We start from the raw sequence: 27,508 nt of genomic DNA on the forward strand, positions 1-27,508 counted from the left end.
TGGGGAGTGCAGAGCTCGGAGAGCTGCACTAGGCCGAATTCCGTGGAGTTCCAAAAAAACTTGGTGATATTCCACAGAGCTCCACTCTGCCTCATCACCAGTTATGAGGCGTTTCCACCATCCTTAGAATGTGACTGCAGGTGAACTGGCGTTTCCCGATGACTCAGTGAGGTAAACAGTTAGCGCTTGAAGTGCAGTATTAAAGCGTTTCGTTAAAAAAATAATCTAATAACAATAAGAGCACTATACCATACAGACATCTTCAAATCAGTCTGCATCAAGACTGATCTTGAACAAATGCTTCCCCTGCAACTGTGCTTGCTACGGTTAAGTTGCCCTTGCAGATGGTCTGCTCCAGCTCATAGTATCCAATCCAGGCTAGCCTTGGCCATGGGGTGGGTGTGTGGGAGGAGCCGCCGCAATGTCTTTCAGTGCAGAGGTCAAGTGGATTGGTAGTCTGTGACAGTCAGTAGAGCTGTGACGGCGTCTCAAACACAGGGGGTGGAGCAGGTTGCGCGGTAACTGGGGGGTGTGGCCTGTTGGAATGACGTCACCATAGATGCTTGGAAAAGCCCGAGTGGCTCAGCTAATAATTTGCACATGCTCATCTGCTTGTAGGGAACCCAAAGAACACCTTCAGTCAGGCGCAACATCATTACTGCTTCACTGAAACCTTTACTTCTCTGCACCAGGGCTCGAGTCGGGGTACCACGCGGGTGGATGGCGTCCCCCCACTTATTTTACCGGGTGGATGCCGTCCCCCATTCCAAACAGCTGGACTTCACTCTTTGGCCTCTGTGGGACAAGGAGCTCGGAGCTCACAGCACGCTGCTCATGTGCTGACTTCTCAGATGCAATCGCATCTAAGGGGTGAGCTGGGGGAGGCAATGAGCCCTCTGGTGCAAGTCACCTTTTGTGACGTCACTTCCGGTGACAGCGTCCAGCAAATTCTTTTTTTAGGACTTGTGCCCAGCTCTGTACCGATCCAATTCAGGCAGGTCAAATTGCCCACTCCCTGGAAGGGCCAGGCAAAGACATGAAGTGAAGAGAGTCAGGCACCCCCCCCACTGACGGAAGGTGGGGACGTGCAGCTAGGAGCTATTGGCCAGCGTTTCTCAACCAACTGCAAAATAGTCTGCGGTATGTGAGGTTCAACAGCTAATTAACAAGTGAAAAGAACTCCTGAATCCAATCCCATTCTTCTGGTGTCAGAGACCAGGAGCGGAGGAAGCAGTCAGTAGCCTGGCCAGAGCTCTTTTTAGGTCGAGCGAACAGGGCTGGCGCTGACGCTTACCGACCTATTGTGTATGCTTTAGGACGTTTTCAGCAGCGCCTGCACTATTGTTGGCTGCTTTCGATGACAACAACGTGCAGGCAGGGATGGGGCTCTCCTATTTCTGACTCCTGCTGGGATACTTGGCCATAACAAAGGCCCGAGACTCAGGGGTCATCAAGCCTCCTTTTGCTGGAGTTTCCTGGCTGGCAGCTGTCAGGAGCCTCACACCTGATACAAATGCAAGAGGGGAAACAAAGGCTTGCACCTTGTTAGCACTTCACACATACTTAGGAGAGGCAGCTTTTCACTTTGTTCAGGCTCTGTTTAGAAGATATGCATGCACTGTTAGAACGTCAGATGTGTGGATCTTTCCCAGTATTTGCACAAAATAAATTGCGGAGAGGCAGCTTTTCACTTTGTTCAGGCTCTGTTTAGGAGATATGCATGCACTGTTAGAACGTCAGATGTGTTGATCTTTCCCAGTATTTGCACAAAATAAATTGCATTTATATACGCTTATTACCCTTGAGGAGGCGTTGTAATAATTTAAATATCACTATTTTTTTTAAAGCACTATGACTATAGAAAGCTGAATGCTGACAAAATGTAATATTGTTTTATGTGTAGCGTACAAAAGTGTGAATCTTCTGCCTAAATCAGGAGGATTTGCAAGTATACTCGAAATGTGCTTAAAAGTACTCATGATACACCTGCTAAACATATATGTGAGGGCTTAAGATCTGATATCACGTCTTGTGATGCCAGGTCCAGTAATTTCCTTCTTCATTTGTTTCTCAGCCTCAGTGCCACACACATGCTTTACGGCCGATGCACTTTTTATTCATCCCAACATATGGTGTATGTACTGAACAGTTTTTTCCCCTGACCAGTTAGACAATTTCTGAGCAGGCACCCTCCATTTCACACCTGTCAGAGTGGGTGACCTTTGATCTTCCTGTTTATTTTCGTACTCTTTTGGACATGCCGAAGAGCGAAGCTCCTTTAAAGCATCACATGTAGTTTGTTGCAAGTGTTTCATTACTTCAGTGCACTCATGCGCATGTCCCACAAGCACGAACGTCTGTATATTTACATCATGGTGCTCGGAGATGGTGGCGAAATGCAGAAATATATAGTAACAATTATAGAAACAATATTAACACATAAAATTAATATATGAACTAAAACACATAAAAAATATTTTTTATGACAATATTTTTTGCAAGTATATCATTCAAAACAATATCATCAACAACAATATTTTTAACAACGATATTTCTAATCACAGTATTTTATTATCGCAATATTTTTTTCTGATATTTCTCTCACTCTGTATTTACAATTTGATATTGTGTCCAATTTCCCACTGTCTACCTTACAGAGCACTGCAACAGCGCAAACAAGCATTTGCAATGCAATAGGTCTCACATTAGGAAAGTTTGAGCTATTGGTCTTGTAAATGCCAAATTTATGTGTTAGTTTTGAAAATAGCAAAATTAATAGCTTTGTCATTTACAATGCCAATACTTTTATTTTTTGCAAATGTAACACCTATAGCATTTGTAATGCAACATGTTTTGTATTTACGTGACTTAGATTTATTGATATTACAAATAACAATGGCTTTTAATTTTATTAAGTAATTAATACTTAAATAAAAGTTATTGTAATTTATAATGGCAGTAGCTTAAACTTTTGTAAATAACTTTTGTGAAGATTATTCTCAGTGTATTTTATTGTGATGAAAATCCAAGAACAGAAGTTAAATATTAACATCTTTATGTGACATTTGTAATAAAGCTTGAAACATTGAGAGAACATATTTGAACCAGTTGTTGTTGAATGGTTGCACAGATTGATACGGTGGTGGCGCTGAGTGATGTTGTGGCGGCGACGAGTGATGCTGTAGCGTTCAGTGATGCTGTGGTAGCGGATAGTGATGTTGTGGTGCCCCTGAGTGAACCTGTGGTGCCCCTGAGTGATGCTGTGGTGGTGCGATAGATAGATCGAGGTAGGGCGATAGATAGCTAGAGTGAGGGCGATAGATAGATAGAGTGAGGCGATAGATAGATAGAGTGAGATCGATAGAGTGAGGGCGATAGATAGATACAGTGAAGGTAATAGAGTGAGGGCGATAGATAGATAGAGTGAGGGCGATAGATAGAGTGAGGGACATAGAGTGAGGGCGATAGATAGATAGAGTGAAGGCGATAGATAGATGTGTGTGGTTGTGTGTGTGTGTGGTTGTGTGTGCGTTTGTGGTTGTGTGTGTGTAGTTGGGTGTGGTTGTTTGTGTGGTTGGGTGTGGTTGCGTGTGGTTGTGTGTGTGGTTGGGTGTGTTTGTGTGTGTATGGTTGTGTGGGTGTGGTTGTATGTGTGGCTGTGTGGTTGTGTGTGTGGTTGAGTGTGGTTGTGTGTGTGTGTGGTTGTGTGTGTGGTTGTCGTTGTGTGTGTGGTTGTGTTTGTGGTTGAGTGTGTAGTTGAGTGTGTAGTTGAGTGTGTGGTTGTGTGTGTGGTTGTGTGTGGTTGTGTGTGGGGTGATGTGTGTTTGTGTGTGGGGTTGTGTGTGTGGTTGTGTGTAGTTGTGTGTGTGTGTGAGATTGTGTGTGTGGTGTGGTTGTGTGTTTGTTTGTGTCTGGTTGTATGTGTGTGGTTGTATGTGTGTGTGTGCGTGGTTATATGTATGTGTGTGTGCGGTTACAAAAGGATGTGTGTGGAAGAGAGCAGTCGATCAGCACAGCAGAAGAGAACAGGGAGATAAACAAGCAATTAATGAGGATCAACTTAAAACAGAAGCGCTATTTAAACAAAGACACAACTTTTTCCCCCCATGTAGAGTTATTATATTGGGGGCTGGGGAAGTTCACAGATCCTTCCTTTTGCTCCTCCCCCTCGTCTATGGCAAAGCTGCAAGCCTCAAAGTGACGAAGGTGGGTGTTGAGCAGGAGCACTGGCTGCAAACGGAATAGAGCTAGCGCCTTTGTCTGCTGCAGAGGCAGAGGTTGTGAGGGCTGCCCAGTTATTGAAAATGACCCCCCAAAAAATGCAAACACTCTAAAGATTACACTGCGTCCAGTGAAGAAAAAAAATAAGCTCTCACGTCATAGTTCGTCCGAACGTCTTATCAGACACACTTTATATCACTCATACGTTTCTCTACACTAGTCCCTTTCGTCAGAGGGACTCCCAGCATTCAGTCTGGATTATTCATCCCACACAATACTAATAAATCAAAAGGCAATACAGGACTAAGATTGCAAACTTGCTTGGGTGGTAATTGTGATCTATAAATAATAAGTACCCATTGCTGGTGTAAAGGTCAACAGGAGTATGTTGTGTTCGATATTTAATGCTTTATGAAGCATTAAGGCAATACATGCAAAGGACCCTGATAAAATATCAATGTAAAATAAAATTGCACATTTTGTACAGCAATGATATAGAAACACAAAAATAAATGCACTTTCTATTAGTAGGACAAAATATATTAGGCGTGCTTAAAATCGATAAAAATAACTACTTGTCATCCTAAAGTGAATAAAATAATTGACAAAGTAAATGACAATCTTCAAATTTAGCGCATTATAAACTTGGAACAGATGTGAACTCCAATAGGTTACGGTGCAGTGCCAAACTCGCAGACAGCTTTGTGACAGCTTTCGGACTTAAACAACTTGTCACTACCCCCACCCACATCGCAGGTCACACACTCGACCCTATCTTCACCTCCAGCAAACATGTCTCCTTCAGCCACACCACAGCTCTCCTCTGGACTGACCACAGCTGCGTTCACTTTACCTACAACAAGCCCACATCCAACAACCACCCCCAACCCACTCTGCAAAGAAACTGGAACAAAATCACCATCGACCAGATCTCCTCATCGCTTCTTCAAAACCCCCCAGCCCACTCCTCTAATCCAGACCAAGCAGCCACTAACCTCACCCAATGGTTATCCAACAGCGCCGACATCCTAGCCCCATTGAAAAAACGACAAATCAAACTAGGCAGCAAGAAGGCCTCCTGGTTCAACGATGATCTTAAGAAATCCAAGAAACTCTGTCGCTCCCTTGAGAAGGCCTGGAAAAAAGACCCTACCACCATCACCAAGGACGCCTTCAAAAACGCCACCCGCATACACCACCAACTTATCCGGAATGCCAAGAAAGCCGCTTTCAAGGACCGACTAGATAACAACGCCCACAACAGCAAGGAATTATTCAACATCGTCAAGGAATTTTCCAACCCCTCAGTCAACTCTAATGACATCACCCCCTCTCAAGCCCTCTGCGACTCTCTAGCCTCTTTCTTCCACAACAAAATTGCAGACATCCACAACAGCTTCGACAACCGTCCCATAGACCAACCCACCCAACCCCCTGTAGGACCCCCACCCCCCCTGAACATCCTCAATGACTGGAAGCCAATCTCCACGGAGGACACCATCCGTCTGATGAACTCTATCCACTCAGGATCCCCCACAGACCCATGCCCTCACCACATCTTTAACAAAGCAGACTCCATTATAGCACCACACCTCCGAGACGTCATCAACTGCTCCTTCAACTCCGCAACCTTCCCAGAAAGCTGGAAACATGCCGAACTCAGCGCCCTCCTGAAGAAACCCACAGCTGACCCCACCGAACTCCAAAACTACCGCCCTATCTCACTCCTTCCATTCCCGGCCAAAGTCATCGAGAAAGCGGTCAACAACCAGCTCGCCGCATTCCTCGAAACCAACAAATCCCTCGACTCCTCACAATCCGGCTTCCGAGCCAAGCACAGCACTGAAACCGCCCTCATCGCAGCAACAGACGACATTCGAACTCTACTGGACAATGGAGACACAGTCGCCCTCATCCTCCTCGACCTCTCCGCAGCCTTCGACACGGTCTGTCATAGCACCCTTTTACAACGCCTCAGAAACGTCGGAATCCAGGGAAAAGCACTGGAATGGATCACCTCGTTCCTCACCGGAAGAACCCAGAGAGTCCGCCTTCCACCATTCAAGTCAGAGGCCACTGAAGTCATCTGCGGCGTACCACAAGGATCCTCTCTCAGCCCCACCCTCTTCAACGTATACATGAGCCCCCTCGCGGTCATCGCACGCCGACACAACCTCAACATCATCTCCTACGCCGACGACACTCAACTGATCCTATCACTCACCAGAGACCCTAACACTGCCAAAACCAACTTACACGAAGGAATGAAAGAAGTAGCCGAATGGATGAAGCACAGCCGTCTGAAACTGAACTCAGACAAAACAGAAGTCCTCATTCTAGGCACCTCCCCCTCCGCCTGGGATGACTCTTGGTGGCCAGAGGCCCTTGGAAAAGCACCCATCCCGACGGACCACGCACGGAACCTGGGCGTCATCCTGGATTCATCACTCTCGATGAACAGACAAGTCAACGCCGTTTCTTCATCTTGCTTCAACATTCTTCGCATGCTCAAAAAAACATTTCGCTGGATCCCCACCGAAACTAGAAAAACAGTCACCCACGCTCTGGTCACGAGCCGACTGGACTACGGAAACACCCTCTACGCCGGTACCACCGCCAAACTCCAGAAAAAACTCCAACGCATCCAGAACGCCTCAGCCAGGCTCATATTGGACATCCCGTGTAAAGAACACATCTCTGGTCACCTGAAAAACCTCCACTGGCTCCCCGTCAATAAGAGGATTACTTTCCGCCTCCTAACCCACGCACACAAAGCACTCTACGAAATTGGACCCGAATGCCTCAACACACGACTGTCCTTCTACACCCCCTCCCGCGGGCTACGATCATCCAACCAAGCCCTTGCCACTGTACCTCGCATCAACAAAACCACCATGGGAGGTAGATCCTTCTCCTACCTGGCAGCTAAAACCTGGAACTCACTTCCCACTCACCTTCGCCTTACTCAGAACCACCTAGCATTCAGAAAGCAACTTAAAACGTGGATATTTGACAAGTAATTCCCCACCCTTTTTCAAGCGCCTTGAGACCCTCTGGGTATGTAGCGCGCTATATAAATTCATTGACTTGACTTGACTTGGAGCAGGGATGGGGTGAACTGGCGGGTCTGGCCATGTAATACAATGGGCCTGCGGATAACATGTTTGCGGGGCGCGCACTTCGCCAATGTCGCGGGCCGTCCCCACGATGATTGCCTGCAGGATGTAAGTCACTCTACTCGCTCTATCTGTACGAGGCCCGGGACAGACTGAGCGGGATCCGTGTAAGGGACCATGGAAGGAGCGTAACGGGAAGGGAGCTCTGAACAACCACAAATCTCCCACTAGAAGCAGCCCGTCGTGATGTTAGGTTTGGTCGGCATCGGACAAAATTGACAACTATTTGTAAAATTAGAAATGCGAAGAACCGGACAGAAAAGCAACCACGTAAAAAAATAATACCGGTGTTTTTAACAGTGCTTGCTGCAGAAAATTTGGCAGATTCCTTTTTCTCATTACAAACCTAACTATTGTCGACTAAACGTGTGGCGTTGCTTTAACTGACCTCGAAAGGTTAAATGCCTGAGACAGCACTTCCTTGATTTGGATCTGTGACACGCACGCATAAACCCACGTGCCTCGCCTGTGAAAGAAAAAAAGTCTGAATCATGCCTCTTCATTTTTAAACATGGTGCTTAGATGTAACTGCGGGCGCTGCAAAAACTGGGCGAGAAGGGAGGGGTGAATGCCAGCAGGAAGGGAGGGGGTGGCAAAGCAGCTGGGGTGTCAAGGAGGGAGGCAAAAGGGAATGTATGTGCCGTGAAACAGACGGAAAGCCGTTGCAAAGCTCTGGTAGCTGATGGGTAGGGTCGAGTGCACCAAACTAAAGGGGGGAAATCGTAAAAGGGATGAGAAAGTGAAAAGTGAACTGGGTAGAGGTAAACGAAAGAATAAGAGCAAGGCATAAGAGCAAGGACGCACAACAGGAAAAGAACATGAAAGAGACACGGCCTCGCTGCCGTGAAAGTGAAAGCACGCCTAAGAGACGCGCTCTGTAGTGGGGGAGGGGCAGGGGCCGTCATGAGACGGATTCCTCCGAAGTCTACGAGGCGGCAGATGGTGTTTAATGTGGATTCCTCTGAAGTCTTACGAGGCGGCAGATGGTGTTTAAAGTGCACGCGGGTCTCGCTGACCTTTTGAATGCTGGGTGAAGCTGAAGGAGTCGATTAGTAAAAGGAAGTCTTTTGTGAGCAAACTAACTTTGTCCAAGTGAATGCTGAAGTCACCAGCTAATATATATATATTTTTTTTACTAGTATCTCGTAGATGTTCACAAAGGCTGTGAAATGCAGACAGGAAGGTAGAACAGTGTGTGACGATTGATGGAGAACGGCGCGAAATGAAAACAAGTTTGATTGGGGTGGGGGCCGGGGGAGCAGGGGAGTGAGCGAGTGGGAGGGAAGCACTGGCGAAGCGTCGCACTTCAAGAGCCTGGTGGGGGGACGGGGGAGCGAGCGAGTGGGAGGGAAAAAGAGCATATGGGGATGGGGTGTGAGTGAGGCCAAGCGCGCGATGGCGAAGCGTCATGCTTCAATAGATCACATGAACTGCATGGAATCTGCTTGGAATCCGCTTGTTCAAAGAGTTTGTTTCAACTTCTATAGATCTCGACATCTGCAATGCGCAAGCGCATTTACAGAGGTCGAGACCTAAAAATGAGGTTCTATGTGACCTTACTCAGTAATAATGGATGCTGGATGAATGTGTTGATGATGTCTACAACCTCATTTCTGACAACTCCAAATTGCTCATATTCACAGCAAAGACCAAAAGCTTCACTCCCTATTTTCAGAAACTAAAACTCTCTTCCCAAACTCCTATACAGAATACATAACCTCCTCACCTTACACCATGCTCTGGAAACACCATCTTTTATAAAAATGATTTAACTGCATCTTTTATAAACTGATTTTCTTTGCCAAAACATAGGTCTAAGGCTTGAGCTCCCACTGTCCCTAGAGATCATTTTGCTTGTGGAATGCACTTTTCTATGGATTTCTACTGTGAACCACTCGCCCACTGAGGAGTCACTTACAGATTCACAAATAACAGCCAAGTCTTGCCATTTTGGCAGATGCTTAATGCCATTGTGTTCATGCATCTAAAAGGAAACAAATGTTGCGAAAGCCACAAAGACATTTTTGTTTTATTCTTTCTGGTGTCACCTTGATAGGCATTGTATTGGTACTACTACACTTGCTGACCTACAGTCATATATTGTAATCAGTGTTATCAGATACACCGTCTAAAACCACGGGGCACTCTACCAATTAGAGATAAGCAAACTGGATGGCTACTGTTACAGTTAAATAACTCATTCTTCAGATGCACAAAGACGTTAAACATAACTATCTGTTTTGCTTGTATTTAGGCTTTTTGGCAGAAAACAATGCCTCCGGATTCAGTGATTGTGAAGCGATGGGAAGTTTTCATTGTGGTGTGCCAGGTTCTCGTAATTTATATAACAACATGGATTCTGTTTTTTAAAAGTAATACGGACTCAGTAGGTTAGTATCATATGTTATGTTCTAGATGCAGTATATCAGTAATTGCTAATTTTCAGATTGTTATTTTACATGATTAGCAAAAAATTACCCTTCATACAGATAATAGGTAAACATTTTCATATTTTCATGTTATTGGTAACATATATACTTCTATATATCTATATGTATCTTTATATATATCCATATATATATATATATATTAACAGTCTTATTTATGACAAAGGTTTGTTACACTTGAAGCCATGGTAAAAGTTAAAACGTTTAATTTAGAAAGGGAAAAAATGAGCGGGTTAAGTTTCTCATAGAAATTATGGTTGGTGCTGTAGAAAGAAAAATTAGACACATTTCAAGTGAGTTCTCAAAAGTTCTTCCACTTCTATTTCATTAAAACATTCTGACATGCAGACTGAAACATGCACGTTCAACACCAGCAGCAAACTGACAGTTAACGCCCTGATGATCGGCAGCTTAACTACAGTGTTCTAATGAGCAACTACTACAGTGTTCTAATTAGCAACTAGAGTGCTAACGTTCTGAATTTATGCCTAAAGAGTGGCGTATCTAAACGCCATCTTGATGGAATTGAAGTGAAAAACTAAAAGCATTTTCTATTGAGTATACCGCAGTAAATGAGGACATTATGGAGCTTCATAACAAATAAGTCTCCCAAGATGGCCACCAAAGACAAAAGAGCCCAAATGTAGCACAAATATCACCCAAATGTAGCACAAATATCACCCAAATGTAGCACAAGTATAGCCTAATGACAGAAATGTGTAAAACACTAAGGGATTAATTACGATGTTGGACGGACTTAAGTCCGTCCGTCACCATCTCGGTCCTGGGACACTATCTCGGTCCTACATTTCCCTATGGGAGGGTGCATTACGACCACATGCTCCCATAGGGAAATGGGAGGTGGTGTTCATCCCTGCACCCTGTAGCAGGTACCTCAAGGTGCCTGCCACAGGGATCAACAGGGGGGTACCATAGGTGCCCCCTTGGCTCCCAAACGGAGGCCGCACACACCAGGGGGCCCTGCTGGGGGGCCCCCAAACACGCTTTCTGACATGGTTTCCATCTCAGACAGGCCTGCATGGAACCCATGCTAGAAAAGCCAGTCGGAATGACCAGCAGGTTTAGTTTCCAACTGCCAGCATTGTAATGCAGCGATCGGAAAGTAAACAAAGGGGCAGATTACGATGCAGCCCGGAAGGCTCTAACCGTGTTGGTCAGAGCCTTTCCGGGTCTCATCATAATCAACCCCTTAAAATTTTAGTTTTTTTGTGGTTTTATATAGTGCTTACTTCACCCAAAGGTATTGGTGTTCTAAACTTGAGCACCAATCAGTTACATTACACAAGGACACATTCATTTTGGTTTTAGGGATGGGGAGATTAAGTGATATTCTCAGAATCACCGGATTTCGAACTGACTCCTATAGTCGAACCAGCTTCCCTACTTGCAAAGTGTGCAGCTTTGGCCGTAAGGCCACATTCTCTCCTTTAAATATAACATATAATCAAATGGATAAAAAAAAACATAAAGATAGAAAAATCATTTAGAAGTGGTTTGTCACTATTCAAGAACTCAGAAAATATGTCCTCATTTTAGCTGTTTAGAACACAAACCATGCGTTTTATGGGAATAAAACCCTCTCCTGGAGAATGGTGCAGAAGCAACAAGTTGACCACGCTGGACCGGGGTAGTTGCAGCACAATGGACCATGGAGGGCAGGGACAACAAACCAGCCATGCAGTACAGGCAAGAGAAGCAGTGGCAATATAAAAGTCAGTTGAGGGTAGCAGGAAGAGGCAGTGGCAGTACAGCCATACATACAAACAAACTGATTCAGGCAGGAGACTCCTGATGTTTTTAAGCCCAAAAGGGCTGTGTTTTATCTGTCTGCTGCCTATAATCTCCTCTTTTTCAATGTAAGTCAATGGCAAAAATCAATTCCCCAGGTTTTCTTTCCAAACTCTCCCTCTTACCAAGTTCAAAATGTTGGCAAGTAAGGTACATTGGATCACGGAGAGCAGGAGGAATGAGGTAAGGACTTGAACATGGATCACAAAGGGCAGGAGGGACACAGGCAGGGGCACAAAAGTGACCTTAAAGGGCAGGCGTCAAGGTTGCAGCAGCACAATCCCCCACACAGGGCAAGCGGGATGACAGTGCGGCACAATTAACCAGGGAAAGCAATAAGGAGGGTACAAGGCCATGCATATAGGCAACAGAGAGAAGAGGGAAAAGAGACAAGGGCAGCAAGCTGTCCATCCCAGACAGACAGAAGGGACATTTGCAGCATAACGAACCATGAAGGGCAGGAGGGAGGGGTCTGGAGCACGATAATGGAACAGACAAGCGAGGAGGGAGGGAATAGGGGTCTGCACATGGACAATGGAGGGCACAGCGCAGGGCCGGAGCAGCAAGCTGACCATGGAGGACAGGCGGGATGGGCACTGAAAGCACAACATACCATGGAGGGCAACAGTGAGACAATAATGGAATACACAGAGACAACGGAGGGAAGGTAGGAGGGGGTATCTAACGGCAAGCTGACCAGTCATGGCTGTGATAGCACAGAATACTATGCATGGCAAGCAGAAGGGTTAGTGGCTCCACAACAGCCATGGAGGACAAGAGGGAGGGGGCAGGGGCATGCACAAGGACCATGGAAAAGAGAGCAGGGGAAGTGGCTTCACAGCAGACCACACAGGGCTGGCAGGAGGAGCAGTTGCAGCACAACAGAGCATGTGGGGCAGAAGGGAGTGGCAGCAAAATGGACCATGGAGGACAGAAGGGAGGGGGTGGGCATCAAACTTCGACAGGCAGAGTGGAAGTAGGAGGGACATCTGACCATGCTAGGCAGGTGGGAGGGTCAGTGGTTCTCAACAGAATACTCTGAGTAGATAGGAAGGGCATTGGCAGGTCCATGGAATGTGGTGGACTAAAAGGAGGGAGCAGGGGCATACACACAGACAAGAATTAGGCAATGGAGGGCAGGAGTAGTGAGCTGGAATATCAAGCTAAATGGAGGGCAGTAGCAGCACATCGGACCATGCAGGGCCGGAGGGAGAGGACTGTTGCATGGACTCAGACAACAGAGGATGGGGAGGAGGTGATTGGGCAGCAAGCTAACTGTTAAGGGCAGTGGCAGAACAACGGCCACAAACAGCTGTAGTGAGGGAGCAGGGTCATGGACTTAGGCAATGGATGGCAAGGAGGAGGGGGTGCTGTAGCTGCAACCTTGGGTTGGGGCCGAACCCAGGCCCTTTGTAAAACCTTTCCACGTGTAGTGCGATGGGCATCTTACTTTACACTAAAAAATGTAGAAATTCACTGAAAAAACAAAGGTTACAGGGATGTTATAGTTGGGAAATAGCATTAAAAACATTAAAAAATCATTGAAAAAAATGAAGGTTAAAGGCGCGTTATAGTTGGGCTCAGATTTCACTCGTACAGAACCAGTGAAATTCAGCAGCTAGCTATAACTTACGTCTCTGCTTATGACCTCACATATTACATCACGCATGACATGGTGAATGACTCCAGGTCCCGGTCGCATGAAAGGTCCCATTTGCATGGAAGTACCCGTGTCCCCTATGGGAATTGTTCCCATTGGGTTTTTTTTTTATTTTTTTATTTTTTTAAAAATATTTATACAGCGCACGTACACCAGCGGTTTCATGGCGCTAGACTGACAGAGAGCTAAACATGAGGGGAGAAGCAGGGGGAGTTAGTTAAGGAATTTTGCGAAAAGATGTGCCTTGAGCTGTTTCCGGAACAGTAGGTACGAGGTGGAGGCTCTGAGCTCAAGAGGCAGTGAGTTCCAGAAAATCGGGGCGAGGGTCGCGAACTTAGAGCCTCCCCATTTCTTCCTCCGGAACCGTGGGACCGTAAGGAGAGATAGGGTAGAAGACCGCAGTTCCCTGGCGGGAACATAGGGGATAATTTCAGATGAAATGAAAGCCGGGGCCGTGCCCAGTCGAGCTTGAAAAGTGATAGAAGCAAGCTTGAACTGGACACGGGCACAGACCGGGAGCCAATGTAGGGATTTCAAAAGGGGAGTGACATGGTGGGATTTAGGGAGTTTAAACACCAGGCGTGCCGCCTGGTTTTGGACCTGCTGCAACCGCCGAAGACTATATGCAGGAATACCTGCATATAGGGCGTTGCCGTAGTCCAGGCGAGACACGACCATGGCAAGGGTAATTAGTTTAAGTGCATCAAATGAAAAAAAGCGGGACACCTTACGTATAGTACGTAGTGCCAGAAAGGAAGAGGAAACCACAGAACTCACCTGGGAGTGGAGGGTGAGTTGGGAGTTGAGCTTGATGCCAAGGGTTTTTACTGAGGTAGAGGGGACAGGCGGAGGACCAAGGGAAGGGGGCCAAAAGATGGGAGACCAGGGGCTGGATGAACCACCCGTCAACACCAGCTCTGTTTTGTCTGGGTTGAGTTTGAGATGATTGTGGTTCATCCAGTCCCGGATATGGATCATAATGGTTTGGAGGTTGAGAGCAGAGTCAGGGGAAGAAGAGAGGTTAAAGACAAGCTGGAGGTCGTCCGCATAATTAAATACGGCGACCTCCATTTGTTGCAGAGAAAAAATAAGAGGGGAGATGTATAGGTTGAATAGGAGGGGGGAAAGGGAGGAGCCTTGGGGAACCCCGCACTGAACATTACGGAAGTCCGCAGTGAAGTCACCCAGGCGGACAGCCTGGGTGCGGTCCCTCAGGAAGGAGGATAGCCAGACCAGAGCCGTGCCCCCGATCCCCGCCGCCCTGACACGGGAGAGCAGGATGGAATGATCCACCGTGTCAAAAGCGGCTGAGAGATCGAGGAGGACTAAGGCCTGCGGTTGGTTGGTATCCATACCCTCCCTGAGGTTGTCAAGGACCGAAAGTACTACGGACTCCGTAGAGTGTGCAGGGCGAAACCCAGCCTGGCGGGGGGCAAGAATCCCGTTCTTCTCCACGAAAGAGCTCAAGGCAGAGGTAACATGGCGCTCGAGAACTTTCGCCAGAAACGGCAGGAGAGAGATGGGACGGAAATTGGCTGGAACTGAGGGATCAGCGCCCGGTTTCTTCAATATGGGGACAATGACGGCAGATTTAAGTGATTCAGGTACCACGCCCTGAGAAAGAGAACTATTGAGAGCGTGGAGGGGGGGGTCAGGACAGCTAAGGAAAATGTGACGAAGAATATGGGCCGGGCAGGGATCCAGAGGGGAGCCAGATTTGACAAGTGGAATTATAGCAGCCAGAGATTCTTGGGTAAGAGGTGGAAAGGCAGTGAGATGTGCCTTAGGGGGAGGGCATTGTGGGTCCACAAAAGAAAGGGAAGGGGCGGGGATATTGGCTTTAATAATAGCGATTTTTTGAATAAAGAAGTGATTGAGGGAGTGACAGAGATCCAGTGAGGGGGTAGGTTTGAGGGAGGTTCTGTCCGAGAATGCCAGGTTGTGGATAATCGAGAAGATTTCCTTCGATTTGTTTTCCGCTGCGAGTATTTTGGAGGAAAAATAGGTGGTTTTTGCCTCCAAGATGTTTTTTTTGTAGAGAGCCAAGATGTTGACGAACTCTAGTCGCAAAGAAGGGCAGTAATTTTTCCTCCAGGCACGCTCCGCGCGGCGAACCGCTAGTTTAGTGGTTTTAAGGTCTTGGTTGAACCACTTGTTAGCATCCTTCTCTCGTTTGGTGGTGACCCGCTTCAAGGGGGCAACAGAGTCACTACCTGTAGAGAGCCATTGACCAATGACAGTAATCTGGGAGTGAGTAGGCAGGTTTTCCAAAGAGGGAAGGGAAGTGGCAAGTAAGGAAACTAGACTATCCGGGTCCACTCGGCCCCATGCTCGCATCCAGATGTTTTTCGGGAGTGGGGGTTTGACCTGGGGGAGGATGGGGAGAGAAAAAGAAATCAAATGATGGTCAGACCAAGTGCAAGGTAATACAGAGGGGGATTCTACTGGGCAGTTAAGAGACCAGATCTGGTCAAGTGTATGACCCTTGATGTGAGTTGGAGAATGAATATGCGAGATGAAATTAAGAGAGTGAAGAGTTTCTGAAAATTCTTTGGAAGATGAGCATTCCGCTGGGTCGGAGGGCCAAAAATTAAAATCACCCAAGAGCAAGATGGAAGAATTGTTAACGGTAGCTGTAGCTACGACTTCTAAAAAGTCCGTGAGAAACGATAGCGGGGATTGGGGGGGACGATAGATGAGTATGCAGGTGAGTGGGGGTGAGATGGAAGTGGTACGGATGGCTAGATACTCCGAAGTGGCAATATCTGGTAGAGATAAGGTTTGGAATGGGAGGTCGGTTCGGGCAATGACCGCCACCCCGCCCCCGGCTCTGCCATTTAAGCGATCGGCGCGGATCGCGTAATATGGCGATGGAAGAGTAGCCAAGAGGACAGGGAGGGAGTCATCGCAGAACCATGTTTCCGTTAGGAATAGCAGGTCGGGAGCCTGAAGGTCCAGTAGAACAGAAAGCTCATGGGCATGAGCTACTGCAGACCTAGTATTTAAATAGATGGCCGTAAGGGTTCTGGGGGCAGCAGGAGTGGCGCTACCTCCAGAGGGAGAAGGAGGGGTAGGTTGGGGGGAAGGGACAGTCGAAGAGGCAGAAGGGGATAGGCCAAGAGACATAATGCGAGAATGGGTTGAAGCAGGTAGTGGCCAAGGGCCCTGGAGGCAACGTAGTTGGGGAGAGGAATAGCTGGTAAGGCGGGCAGAGTGGCATGCCCCTAGCCCCGGCCGGTCGCGGACGAGCGCAGACGAGCTTGCCTTTAGCGCGCCTTCGGCGCGCAATCGTCGCGCCCGCTGCGCTCGTCCGCTGCGCTTCCTGCCAAGGCACATGATTTATGGTGATTGGGGGGGGCGTTGGAGGGGGTGTGGCCAACCGAGGTGGGCGTGTCTCGTGGCACACCTCGCCCTCGAGAATGGCGACCAGGAATCAGGGAATCGTTGCAGCGTAAGACCGCTGTTTACAAGGAGCAGGAAGTGCAAGGAGCTTGGTGAGATTAAGAACAAGGTTATCACAAACAATTTTAAAAAGCTTTTAAAAAAGCTTTAGCGCTCCCGGCTTCCGCCTCAGGAGTCGCTCGTCGGTATCAGTGTCGCGCCTTAGAGCTGCGCGCACTATTTATAGCACTGGCGAGGGGGCGTGGCCAACCGAGGTGGGCGTGTCTCGTGGCACACCTCGCCCTCGAGAATGGCGACCAGGAATCAGGGAATCGTTGCAGCGTAAGACCGCTGTTTACAAGGAGCAGGAAGTGCAAGGAGCTTGGTGAGATTAAGAACAAGGTTATCACAAACAATTTTAAAAAGCTTTTAAAAAAGCTTTAGCGCTCCCGGCTTCCGCCTCAGGAGTCGCTCGTCGGTATCAGTGTCGCGCCTTAGAGCTGCGCGCACTATTTATAGCACTGGCGAGGGGGCGTGGCCAACCGAGGTGGGCGTGTCTCGTGGCACACCTCGCCCTCGAGAATGGCGACCAGGAATCAGGGAATCGTTGCAGCGTAAGACCGCTGTTTACAAGGAGCAGGAAGTGCAAGGAGCTTGGTGAGATTAAGAACAAGGTTATCACAAACAATTTTAAAAAGCTTTTAAAAAAGCTTTAGCGCTCCCGGCTTCCGCCTCAGGAGTCGCTCGTCGGTATCAGTGTCGCGCCTTAGAGCTGCGCGCACTATTTATAGCACTGGCGAGGGGGCGTGGCCAACCGAGGTGGGCGTGTCTCGTGGCACACCTCGCCCTCGAGAATGGCGACCAGGAATCAGGGAATCGTTGCAGCGTAAGACCGCTGTTTACAAGGAGCAGGAAGTGCAAGGAGCTTGGTGAGATTAAGAACAAGGTTATCACAAACAATTTTAAAAAGCTTTTAAAAAAGCTTTAGCGCTCCCGGCTTCCGCCTCAGGAGTCGCTCGTCGGTATCAGTGTCGCGCCTTAGAGCTGCGCGCACTATTTATAGCACTGGCGAGGGGGCGTGGCCAACCGAGGTGGGCGTGTCTCGTGGCACACCTCGCCCTCGAGAATGGCGACCAGGAATCAGGGAATCGTTGCAGCGTAAGACCGCTGTTTACAAGGAGCAGGAAGTGCAAGGAGCTTGGTGAGATTAAGAACAAGGTTATCACAAACAATTTTAAAAAGCTTTTAAAAAAGCTTTAGCGCTCCCGGCTTCCGCCTCAGGAGTCGCTCGTCGGTATCAGTGTCGCGCCTTAGAGCTGCGCGCACTATTTATAGCACTGGCGAGGGGGCGTGGCCAACCGAGGTGGGCGTGTCTCGTGGCACACCTCGCCCTCGAGAATGGCGACCAGGAATCAGGGAATCGTTGCAGCGTAAGACCGCTGTTTACAAGGAGCAGGAAGTGCAAGGAGCTTGGTGAGATTAAGAACAAGGTTATCACAAACAATTTTAAAAAGCTTTTAAAAAAGCTTTAGCGCTCCCGGCTTCCGCCTCAGGAGTCGCTCGTCGGTATCAGTGTCGCGCCTTAGAGCTGCGCGCACTATTTATAGCACTGGCGAGGGGGCGTGGCCAACCGAGGTGGGCGTGTCTCGTGGCACACCTCGCCCTCGAGAATGGCGACCAGGAATCAGGGAATCGTTGCAGCGTAAGACCGCTGTTTACAAGGAGCAGGAAGTGCAAGGAGCTTGGTGAGATTAAGAACAAGGTTATCACAAACAATTTTAAAAAGCTTTTAAAAAAGCTTTAGCGCTCCCGGCTTCCGCCTCAGGAGTCGCTCGTCGGTATCAGTGTCGCGCCTTAGAGCTGCGCGCACTATTTATAGCACTGGCGAGGGGGCGTGGCCAACCGAGGTGGGCGTGTCTCGTGGCACACCTCGCCCTCGAGAATGGCGACCAGGAATCAGGGAATCGTTGCAGCGTAAGACCGCTGTTTACAAGGAGCAGGAAGTGCAAGGAGCTTGGTGAGATTAAGAACAAGGTTATCACAAACAATTTTAAAAAGCTTTTAAAAAAGCTTTAGCGCTCCCGGCTTCCGCCTCAGGAGTCGCTCGTCGGTATCAGTGTCGCGCCTTAGAGCTGCGCGCACTATTTATAGCACTGGCGAGGGGGCGTGGCCAACCGAGGTGGGCGTGTCTCGTGGCACACCTCGCCCTCGAGAATGGCGACCAGGAATCAGGGAATCGTTGCAGCGTAAGACCGCTGTTTACAAGGAGCAGGAAGTGCAAGGAGCTTGGTGAGATTAAGAACAAGGTTATCACAAACAATTTTAAAAAGCTTTTAAAAAAGCTTTAGCGCTCCCGGCTTCCGCCTCAGGAGTCGCTCGTCGGTATCAGTGTCGCGCCTTAGAGCTGCGCGCACTATTTATAGCACTGGCGAGGGGGCGTGGCCAACCGAGGTGGGCGTGTCTCGTGGCACACCTCGCCCTCGAGAATGGCGACCAGGAATCAGGGAATCGTTGCAGCGTAAGACCGCTGTTTACAAGGAGCAGGAAGTGCAAGGAGCTTGGTGAGATTAAGAACAAGGTTATCACAAACAATGCCGTTGCAATCAAAATCTTTGTTGGGTTAGTCCCGCAAGAAGAAGACCGAGAAGTCAAAGAATTCTTCAACTTCACCCTGCTAGTTCAAGTCCTTGGACGAGGCACTGGAACAACACCACAAATCTAGGCCCGCTCCTTTACTCCCCCTCTCCCCCACCCGATGCCTGACCCTGTGTTTGCTCTGCCTCCCAAAAATTTTCCAGAGCGATCCCCTCCCAATTGAAGGAACTCTATGAGACCATACCCTCATGATTGGACGAGCCAAACCATTTGGATCGCCTTTGGGCCCCATTGGTTCGGAAGGTGCCCCTACTGGATTTCAATCTGTAGGTTCTCCCTCAGCACCCCTTAAGCCCTTTAGATCTGTTCCTGGATCCGAACTGGCTATGGTCGCGAATCTATGCCCATCACAGGAGTACAGTCCAGTGGCGCTGTTCCTGGCAGTCCTGATGCCCTTTGGCTGCACTGACTCCTTTGTCATTCCCAGCTCCAAAACAGAGGCGGACCAGTGTTGTCTGAAATAGATGCCAGCGATTACCGGACCAACACCCTTTGGCTCTGAGACAGTGCCTTCTTCTTCTGGCTGTGTGAGGCATACTCTTGCGGCGGATATAAGGATTCTTATGGTTATCCTAACCCTCTTGAGGAACCTTTGGCCAAGGATAACTGGTATGACACTGGCCTGGTCTCTCCTCTTAGTTTGACTATGGAGGAAGCGGCGTCTTTTGCCATGGTAATGCAGAGGGTGGCTGAGGTCCTGGCCCTTACACTGCCATCTGTGACCATCAAGACCAATGTCTTAATCGAGGTGTTTTAACCAGGTGTATTACCCATGGCTCCTCTCCTTCCCTTAAATGAAGACCTAATTTATGTCTTGCTTGGGCCTAGGCGAAGCCCTGAACAGTCACTCCTGTGCACATGATGATTGCTGCCTCCACCACCTCACTCTTGGGGATGTAGCTTTTCTCACCCAGCACCCCACCCTGACAGCCTGGCCGTGCAGGCCCCAATGTCCAATTTTTTCCCTGGTGCAATCCCTACCACTTCACCCGATAGAGAATCGAAGAGGCTGGATACCTTTGGCAAGAGTATTTTCTCTTCTACCAACCTTGCACTTTAGTCAGTGAAGACCAAATTCCTCTTGGACCAGTATAGCCACAATGTGTGGTTCTTGGTTGCACAAGTGCTGTCCATGATCTTGGATAGGGCCTGAGCCATCCTGACCCAGGCTATAGACGTTGGCAGAAATGCAGTAAAGTTCACCATATGCTGCGGACTGGATATGATAAACTACCTGGATAGAGCGATTATTTAGTCGGTGACAGTTCTCCACCATTCCTGGCTGAGGTCAGCTGACTTCTCAGGGAATGTTCAGGCATCCCTTATGGACAATGCCCTTTGATGGTACTCACCTGTTGGTGACACTGCAGATTGAGTGAGGAGCACTTCAAGGACAGTAGGGCTACAGCCCTGTCAATGGGTCTCACCATGGCTCCAGGCCAGCCTCATTCTGTCTTCTGTTGCTATGGTAGATGCAACGAGCTGCGTCCATTTCCACCTAGCCACAATGGTTAGCAGGCTCCCCAGTCCTTTTGTGGCTGCTGACGCGGCTCCCACAAGCTTCATGGGACCCAAAGCCAGAGATCGGCCCAGTCCGCCACCCCCTCCAGCAGTCGCAGCCTGGAAACCTCTATAACATGCCCTCACAGCATCACAGGCAACTTGTTGGTAGCAGGATCAAGCACCATCTGCCCCGCAGGCTGTCCATAACTTTGGACAGTTGGGTGTTCCAAATTGTTCAGTGTGGTTATGCTCTTCAATTCATAAAAACCCATCCACCCTTGCCACCTCCATCAAATCATTAGACGCAGGATCATCCCTTTCTTTTGCATCAGAAAGTGCAGTCTCTTTTCACCAAAGGGGCCATTGAGATGGTGCCAACATGAGAAGTAGGCCATGGTTGCTTTTTCCACTATTATGTAATGCCAAAGAATGACAAAGGCTTCCGCCCTATGCTAGATCTGCACACTCTCAACTGCTTCCTGAAAAAGGAGAAATTCAGACAGCTCACCTTGGCTCAGGTCATGTCTGCCCTGGCCCCCAGAGATTGGATTGTAGCGCTGGATTTGCAGGTCGCATATTCCAGTATCCCCGTCCGGCTGGCCCATAGAAATTATCTGCAGTTGACATTTGGCCATAAGCACTTTCAGTCTGCTGTGCTCTCCATGGGATCACCAGTGCCCCTTGAGTGTTCATGAAAGTGATGGAGGTGGTTGCAGCCCATCTGCAGAGCTCGGGGGTTCCGGTCTTCCCCTTTCTCGATGGCTGGCTGTTGAAGGCAGGCTCACCCAGGGTATTCGTCATACAATTACATGCTATGGCTGGCCTCCTACATTTTCTGTGCTTTACTATAAACATGTTGTAGTGAAACTTCACTCCCTCTCAGATACTTCCTTTCATTTGAGCCATTCTGTACACAGTGCAATTCCGCGCCAATCCTTCGGAGCGGTGAGTCCTGGATATTAAGGCTATGGTTATGATGTTTGAGCCTCTGTCTTGAATTTCATTGAGACTCACTTTGACAATGCTAGGTCTCCTGGCCCCCTGTATCCTCTTGATAAAGCATGACCTCTGGCATATGCGGGCTCTGCAGGGGGCCCTTAAGGCCCAGTGGACGCAGCACCAGAAAAATCTCTCTGACCTGGTTCAAATATCGTGAGGAACTGCAAAAGACATGCTCTGGTTGCTTACAAACTGTAATTGGCTCAACTGCAGACCTCTCTTTCTTCCTCGTCCGGAGCTCAGAGTGTAACAAATGTGGCACTTCTAGGCTGCGGTCGGCAGCAGGTAGAGGAGGAAATCAGAGGACTCTGGTCTCCTGTGAAGTCTCAGGTCTACATCGACTTGTTGAAGCTTAGAGTGATTTGCTCGACATTGAAATCCTTCCTTCCATCCATCAGGGGGAGGCTGGTTCAGGCGTTCATGAATTACACCACCTCCATGTAGTACTGCAACAAGCAGGGCAGGGTGGTGTCTGGGACCCTATGCCAGAAGGCCCAGTGCCTCTGGACATGGCTGGAATGTCAGGACATATTACTTGTGGTACAGCACCTGATGGGATCTCTGAGCACCAAGGAAGACAAACTCAGTCATCAATGCCTTGTGAATCATGAATGGTGTCTTCACCCTGAGATGGCACAAGGTCTCTTCTGCGACTTCAGAGAACCTTGGTTGGATTTGTTTGCCACCGCCAAGGACATGCAATGTCAGCACTTCGGCGCTTTGGAGTTTCCAGGATGGCTCTTGGAGACACATTTTGTCCTGGGATGGGGTGCAGGACTCCTGTTGTGGGCACGAAGACTATGGCAGCTCGAACTCCTGACCATGAGCATTGGGCCTTCAATCAGTCTGCCCCTTTAAGAGGATCTCTTTTCACAGCAACAGGGCAAGGTTCTGCACTTAAACGTGCACACACTTTACCTTCATGCATGGAGGTTTAGCGGCAGTAGTTGAGATTTTTCGATCTCCCTCCTGAACTCAGAGATGCCATCTTGGTAGCCAGGCAGCTCTACACAAAGAACATATATGTTTGCCGTTGGGACAATTTGTAACTTGGTGCACTGAAAAACATGTTGGCCTGTTTCTGCACTCTTGTCCGAAGTGTTCATGTTTGTTTTATCTTCAGCCCAGCAAGGCCTTGCTCTGGACACAGCTAAGGGGTATTTTACAGCCATCTCTGCTTTTCTTTTTTGTGGTTCCCAGATCACCCCTCCCTCTTCAAGTCACCTGTTATAACAGATTTTCTGAAAGTTCTTCAACCTTTGTTAACCCAAACGTTTTGTTGTGCTCCAATGGGACCTAAATATGGTTTTAACTTCTCATTGTGTTCATTCTTTGAACCCATGCAAAATTGCCCCTAAGACTTCTGATGATCAAGACAGTCTTCCTGGTAGCCACAGTAATCTTGGTAAGCTCTCTACGGGTAATAATGGAGCACCTATTGCAATATGTTTGTCAAGCTTGACTTTTAAATGGTTAATCCTCAACTGTAGGTTTTCTAATTCTTTGAATGCGTTCCATTTGCATCCATTTGTTTACATGGCACCCTTATTATGACAAGGGAGAATTACCGGGAAGTAGTTAGTTTGATGTTTGAATAGCTTTATTTCGATATATTTATCATATCATAAAAGCATTACAATACAAAAACAGTTAAAAATACAATACAATTTAACAATTCATCCCTCTATTCACTTTATACAATTTATCAATTCTTCGATTTCTTGTAAACAACAATAAAATATCATAAAAAGGAATTCATTTACCAAAAAGTTGTAAAACATAGCTATAATATGGGACTGAATCAATGCAAATCATGTTACTGGAGGGACAATTTCCTCACGGATCTTATCCGCCGTGCCCAACCCAGGAATTTTGCCAGGCAACAGGCGAACAAAGGGCGAGCATCAGATCATAAGATGCGTAGAGCCTCCAGGTGCGATCTAGCGTCAAGGCTCCTGCATAGTGGTTTCAGCCATCTGCACCGAGGGGCTGCGTAGGCTGGACACTCAAACATTAGATGGGCGATGGACTCATCCCTTTTCTTGCAAAATGGGCAATACGGTGTAGTTTGCAGCGGTGGCTTCCAGCTTGCTGTCAACTGCCCTAACGGTAGAACTCCCACCCTGAATTTGAAATACAATGACCTATCCCTCGGGTTAAGGATCAAGTCCAGATAAGGTTCTCTAAAGGGGAGCTCCTTGATTAGCAGAAACTCTACAACAGATCTGCATAATTTAGAATTGCTCATTCTCTCGTTTGCCACCCATGACCAATATAATTTCTTTAACATCTATTTGGGTGGAGCTGTTCTATTGACCCAAGCATCTCCGAGGCCCAGTTCACAGAGAAGCCGCTTAACTTCCATGAGCCAGCCAAACTTGTACCAGCCGGGGGATGAAAGGAGTTCACTTAGGGCTTCAGCGTAACTCGACAGTTCTGGTACATTCCATATTCGATCCCACAGTAAGAGGGGACGTAACCTTGCTTGATCGCATATTGGGCGTGACCCTGCATCTAGTAAGAGTGGGAGTGTAGGGGTGCTGTGTGGTAGCCTCATGAGATCTTTGTGGAATTTGTTTTCAAGATGAGTCAAGGTGTCAACTCTCTGGACACCCCACAATTCTGACCCATACAGCGCCGCACTCACCACCCTTGCCCTATAGATGTCTAATATCGCCCCAATGGGTTTAAGGGACGAGGCACGATGTTCTTTTAGCAGGGCCCCTGTAACCCTCTTATGAGTCAGAAAGACGTTTTGGTGGTGAGCCTTCCAATTCATGGAGTCACGGAGTCGGATGCCTAAATAATCAAACTCCTTTACCCTTTCAAGTGGGACTGAGTCTAGGGTTGGAGGGATGACGGTTTTCCTAGGGGGGTTTAGGACCAGGAATTTGGTTTTGCTTACATTAATGACAAGGCCCCTAGAGTCACAAAAATCCTTGAGCCTAGAAAGTAACGTTTGGAGGCCTATCGGGGTTTTTGAGATCAGGAGGGTGTCATCTGCAAATAGGAGGGTAGGTATTTTTCTGCCAGCCAGGGAGGGTGCATCTGCTGGATGATGGAGAAGGTGCTCCACCACTCCGTTAACATAGAGTGAGAACAGAGTGGGGGCTAGCACACAACCCTGGCGGACACCCCTATCTACAGGAATGCGAGATGTTTTTTGCCCCTGGTCTCCCCACCTGATCTGTGCAAAGTTGCTTTCATGGAACTTAATAAGCAAACCCAGCAAATACAGAGGGATACCCAAACCCTCTAAGACATTCCACAGTTGGTCACGTGGGACCAGGTCAAAGGCAGTCCGTATGTCTATGAATGCGAGGTACAGACTGCCTTTGCCCAATACGACCACTTTCCAATAAAGCATTAAAAGGCAAAATGTCTGTTCAATGGTACCAGTTCCTGATCTAAAACCAGCCTGGAAGTCAGACAGTACCTGATTTTCTTCAGCCCAGTGCAAAATCCTACCTAAGACTACTTTGCCCGCTACCTTCTGGGTGGAGTCGAGCAAGCTAATTGGACGATAGTTAGCAGGGTCGTCCCGACAGCCTTTCTTGAAAATCGGGACGACCTCCGCACCCCTCCAGGAGTCAGGAAGGCAGCCTCCCATCACGGCCTCGTTCAGGAGTGAGGCAATAAGTCTGCTCCACACCTCTGTATTGACCCGTAACAGATCACCTGGGATGCCATCTGGGCCTGCAGCCTTGTTAGCAACAAGGCACCTAATTGCCCCTTCGACTTCCTTAGCAACAAAGGGGTGGTCATTAATTGTGTTAGCAACCGGCGCTCTATGCAAAGAACCCCTATTCGATTCTAGTGCGCCTGTTGAAATGGAGTAGAGCTTAGAAAAATGGGCAAACCAAGCCTCCCCTGTGATGTTGCAAGTCAATTGTGAATCGACGGGCTTATCCCTAGCTCTAAGCAGATCCCAGAACCCCTTTGAGTCCTTTTTAGAACTCGCATCCATTAGCTCTCTCCAGAAGTTGGTTTCGTGTGCTTCCCTTGCCAAGGATAGAGCTTTTTTATAGCTTTTCCTAGCGAGGCTAATTTGACCTGGGTCTTTTAGTTTCACGGCTAGGATGAGTTCCCCTTTGGCAGCACGACATGCAGAGGAGTACCATTTATCTCTACCCTTGGTTGCGGCTCTACTTGTGGCCCTTGCCCTGCTCTGTGGGAGTATGAACAACTCACTTAGAGCTGAGACAGTTTCTGTGAGAGCCGTAAGGATAGCATGATTAATGGTTTCCGATGTGTCTAGACGGAACTTCACAGCTGTCATTATGGTCTTAGCTTGGGCCATCCTTCCCTCGTCCGTGGCAACTTTAGCCCATTTTAATCGCCTACCACAGTTCGAAGGAACAAGTTCGTGGGATGATTTCCATATGGGTAGAGACATGGTTGGATTCCTGTCTTGCCACGGTGGGGTGAGGGTTAGGGCCAAAGGGTTATGGTCACTGTCAGAAGTCGATAGGACTTCCATATCTTGGTGATACGACCATAGCTTGTGATTCAGCAATATGTAATCAATTCTAGAAGTGTGTCCCACCCTATTGTAGGTGTGCGCTCCCCTAGGATCTGACTTAGATCGACCATTGGTTGCTCTAAGGTCGTATTCCATACAGAGTGAGTTAATATCTATGGCACTCTGGGTCCATTTTTTGATCGGGTCTAGAGAGAGCATGGGAATGCCTCTCCTAGCATCGTCTTCCCAGGTGTCCAAAATGTCCTCACTGGCTAGAGGTTCGAAGCAACAGTTAAAGTCTCCTGCTAAGACAACAAAGGAATCGATGTTACAGGATCCAAGCTCCTCTTCTATTCCGGATGAAGATAACGTTGAGGTCCCGCCCCTAGCCCCCCTTAAGTAGAGGTTGAACACTTCTAGCTTCCTACCCCCATGGCACTGTATTGTTAGTCTCTGAAGATCAGGAGATTGTGTGTTTATATGCCTTATGGTTAGTCCCAATGCAATACTGACCCAAATGAGAAGGCCACCCGACGGGCGACCTTTGCTGCCCTGAGGTTGGGATGCAGGCACAAAGTAGGTTGTGTACCCTACCCTGTGGCGAGGTTCCAAGCACCATGTTTCTTGCAGAAGACAAATCCCGAAGGGATCCACAAGGGAATTCCAATCTGGATTGTCAAAATTGCGTGCAAGCCCTGCCACATTCCAACTTAGGATCTTCAGCTGTGGGTTTCCTGTGGTTCTCTGTCTGGTCATTGGGGCAAAAGCAGGGGGATCAAGATTAGAAACAGGGCCTAACCTTGAGCCATGATCCAACACTGTCGCCACTACATCAGCTCTGGTTGGTATTTGAGTGTCCTCATTCTGGATTCGGATATTTGCCCTGGTGACTGTGGTTCATTTGCCAGCAGGCAGGGACAACTGGTGGAATAACATAGAGGTCGTTGGGGGTGCAACTATCTCATGCACAATTGCATGAGTTCTATGAGTATTAAAGGTGTTCAGCACTCCCTGCGCTAGCAAGGCGTGTGCCGTTGGTTGGACAAGTGGAGCGGAGCTGGTTCCGTCAGGTTTGGTTACCAAGGATAAGGAGTCAGGGTCCCCATGGAATAAGGAAACCTTTGGAAGCAGTGGAGGATCAACTGGCTTGAGGAGTCAATCTACTTCTTCAAGACAGCTAAACCTGTTCGAGGTT

The 27,508-nt window shown here is 48.2% G+C and overlaps 1 protein-coding gene across 1 annotated transcript in view; it reads left to right on the top strand.

The window, feature by feature from the left end:
* The window catches only part of LOC147703391 (uncharacterized), a 9,287,842-nt gene that overhangs the window by 4,053,824 nt on the left and 5,206,510 nt on the right, over window positions 1-27,508 (top strand). The window contains exon 13 of the mRNA XM_086931832.1: window positions 9,652-9,787. Within this exon, the coding sequence (XP_086787958.1) occupies window positions 9,652-9,787 (136 nt within the window). The remainder of the gene's footprint in view (window positions 1-9,651; window positions 9,788-27,508) is intronic.

The sequence above is a fragment of the Lissotriton vulgaris genome, chromosome 7 (assembly GCF_964263255.1).
Source record: "Lissotriton vulgaris chromosome 7, aLisVul1.2, whole genome shotgun sequence".
In the NCBI taxonomy this organism is placed as follows: Eukaryota; Metazoa; Chordata; class Amphibia; order Caudata; family Salamandridae; genus Lissotriton; species Lissotriton vulgaris.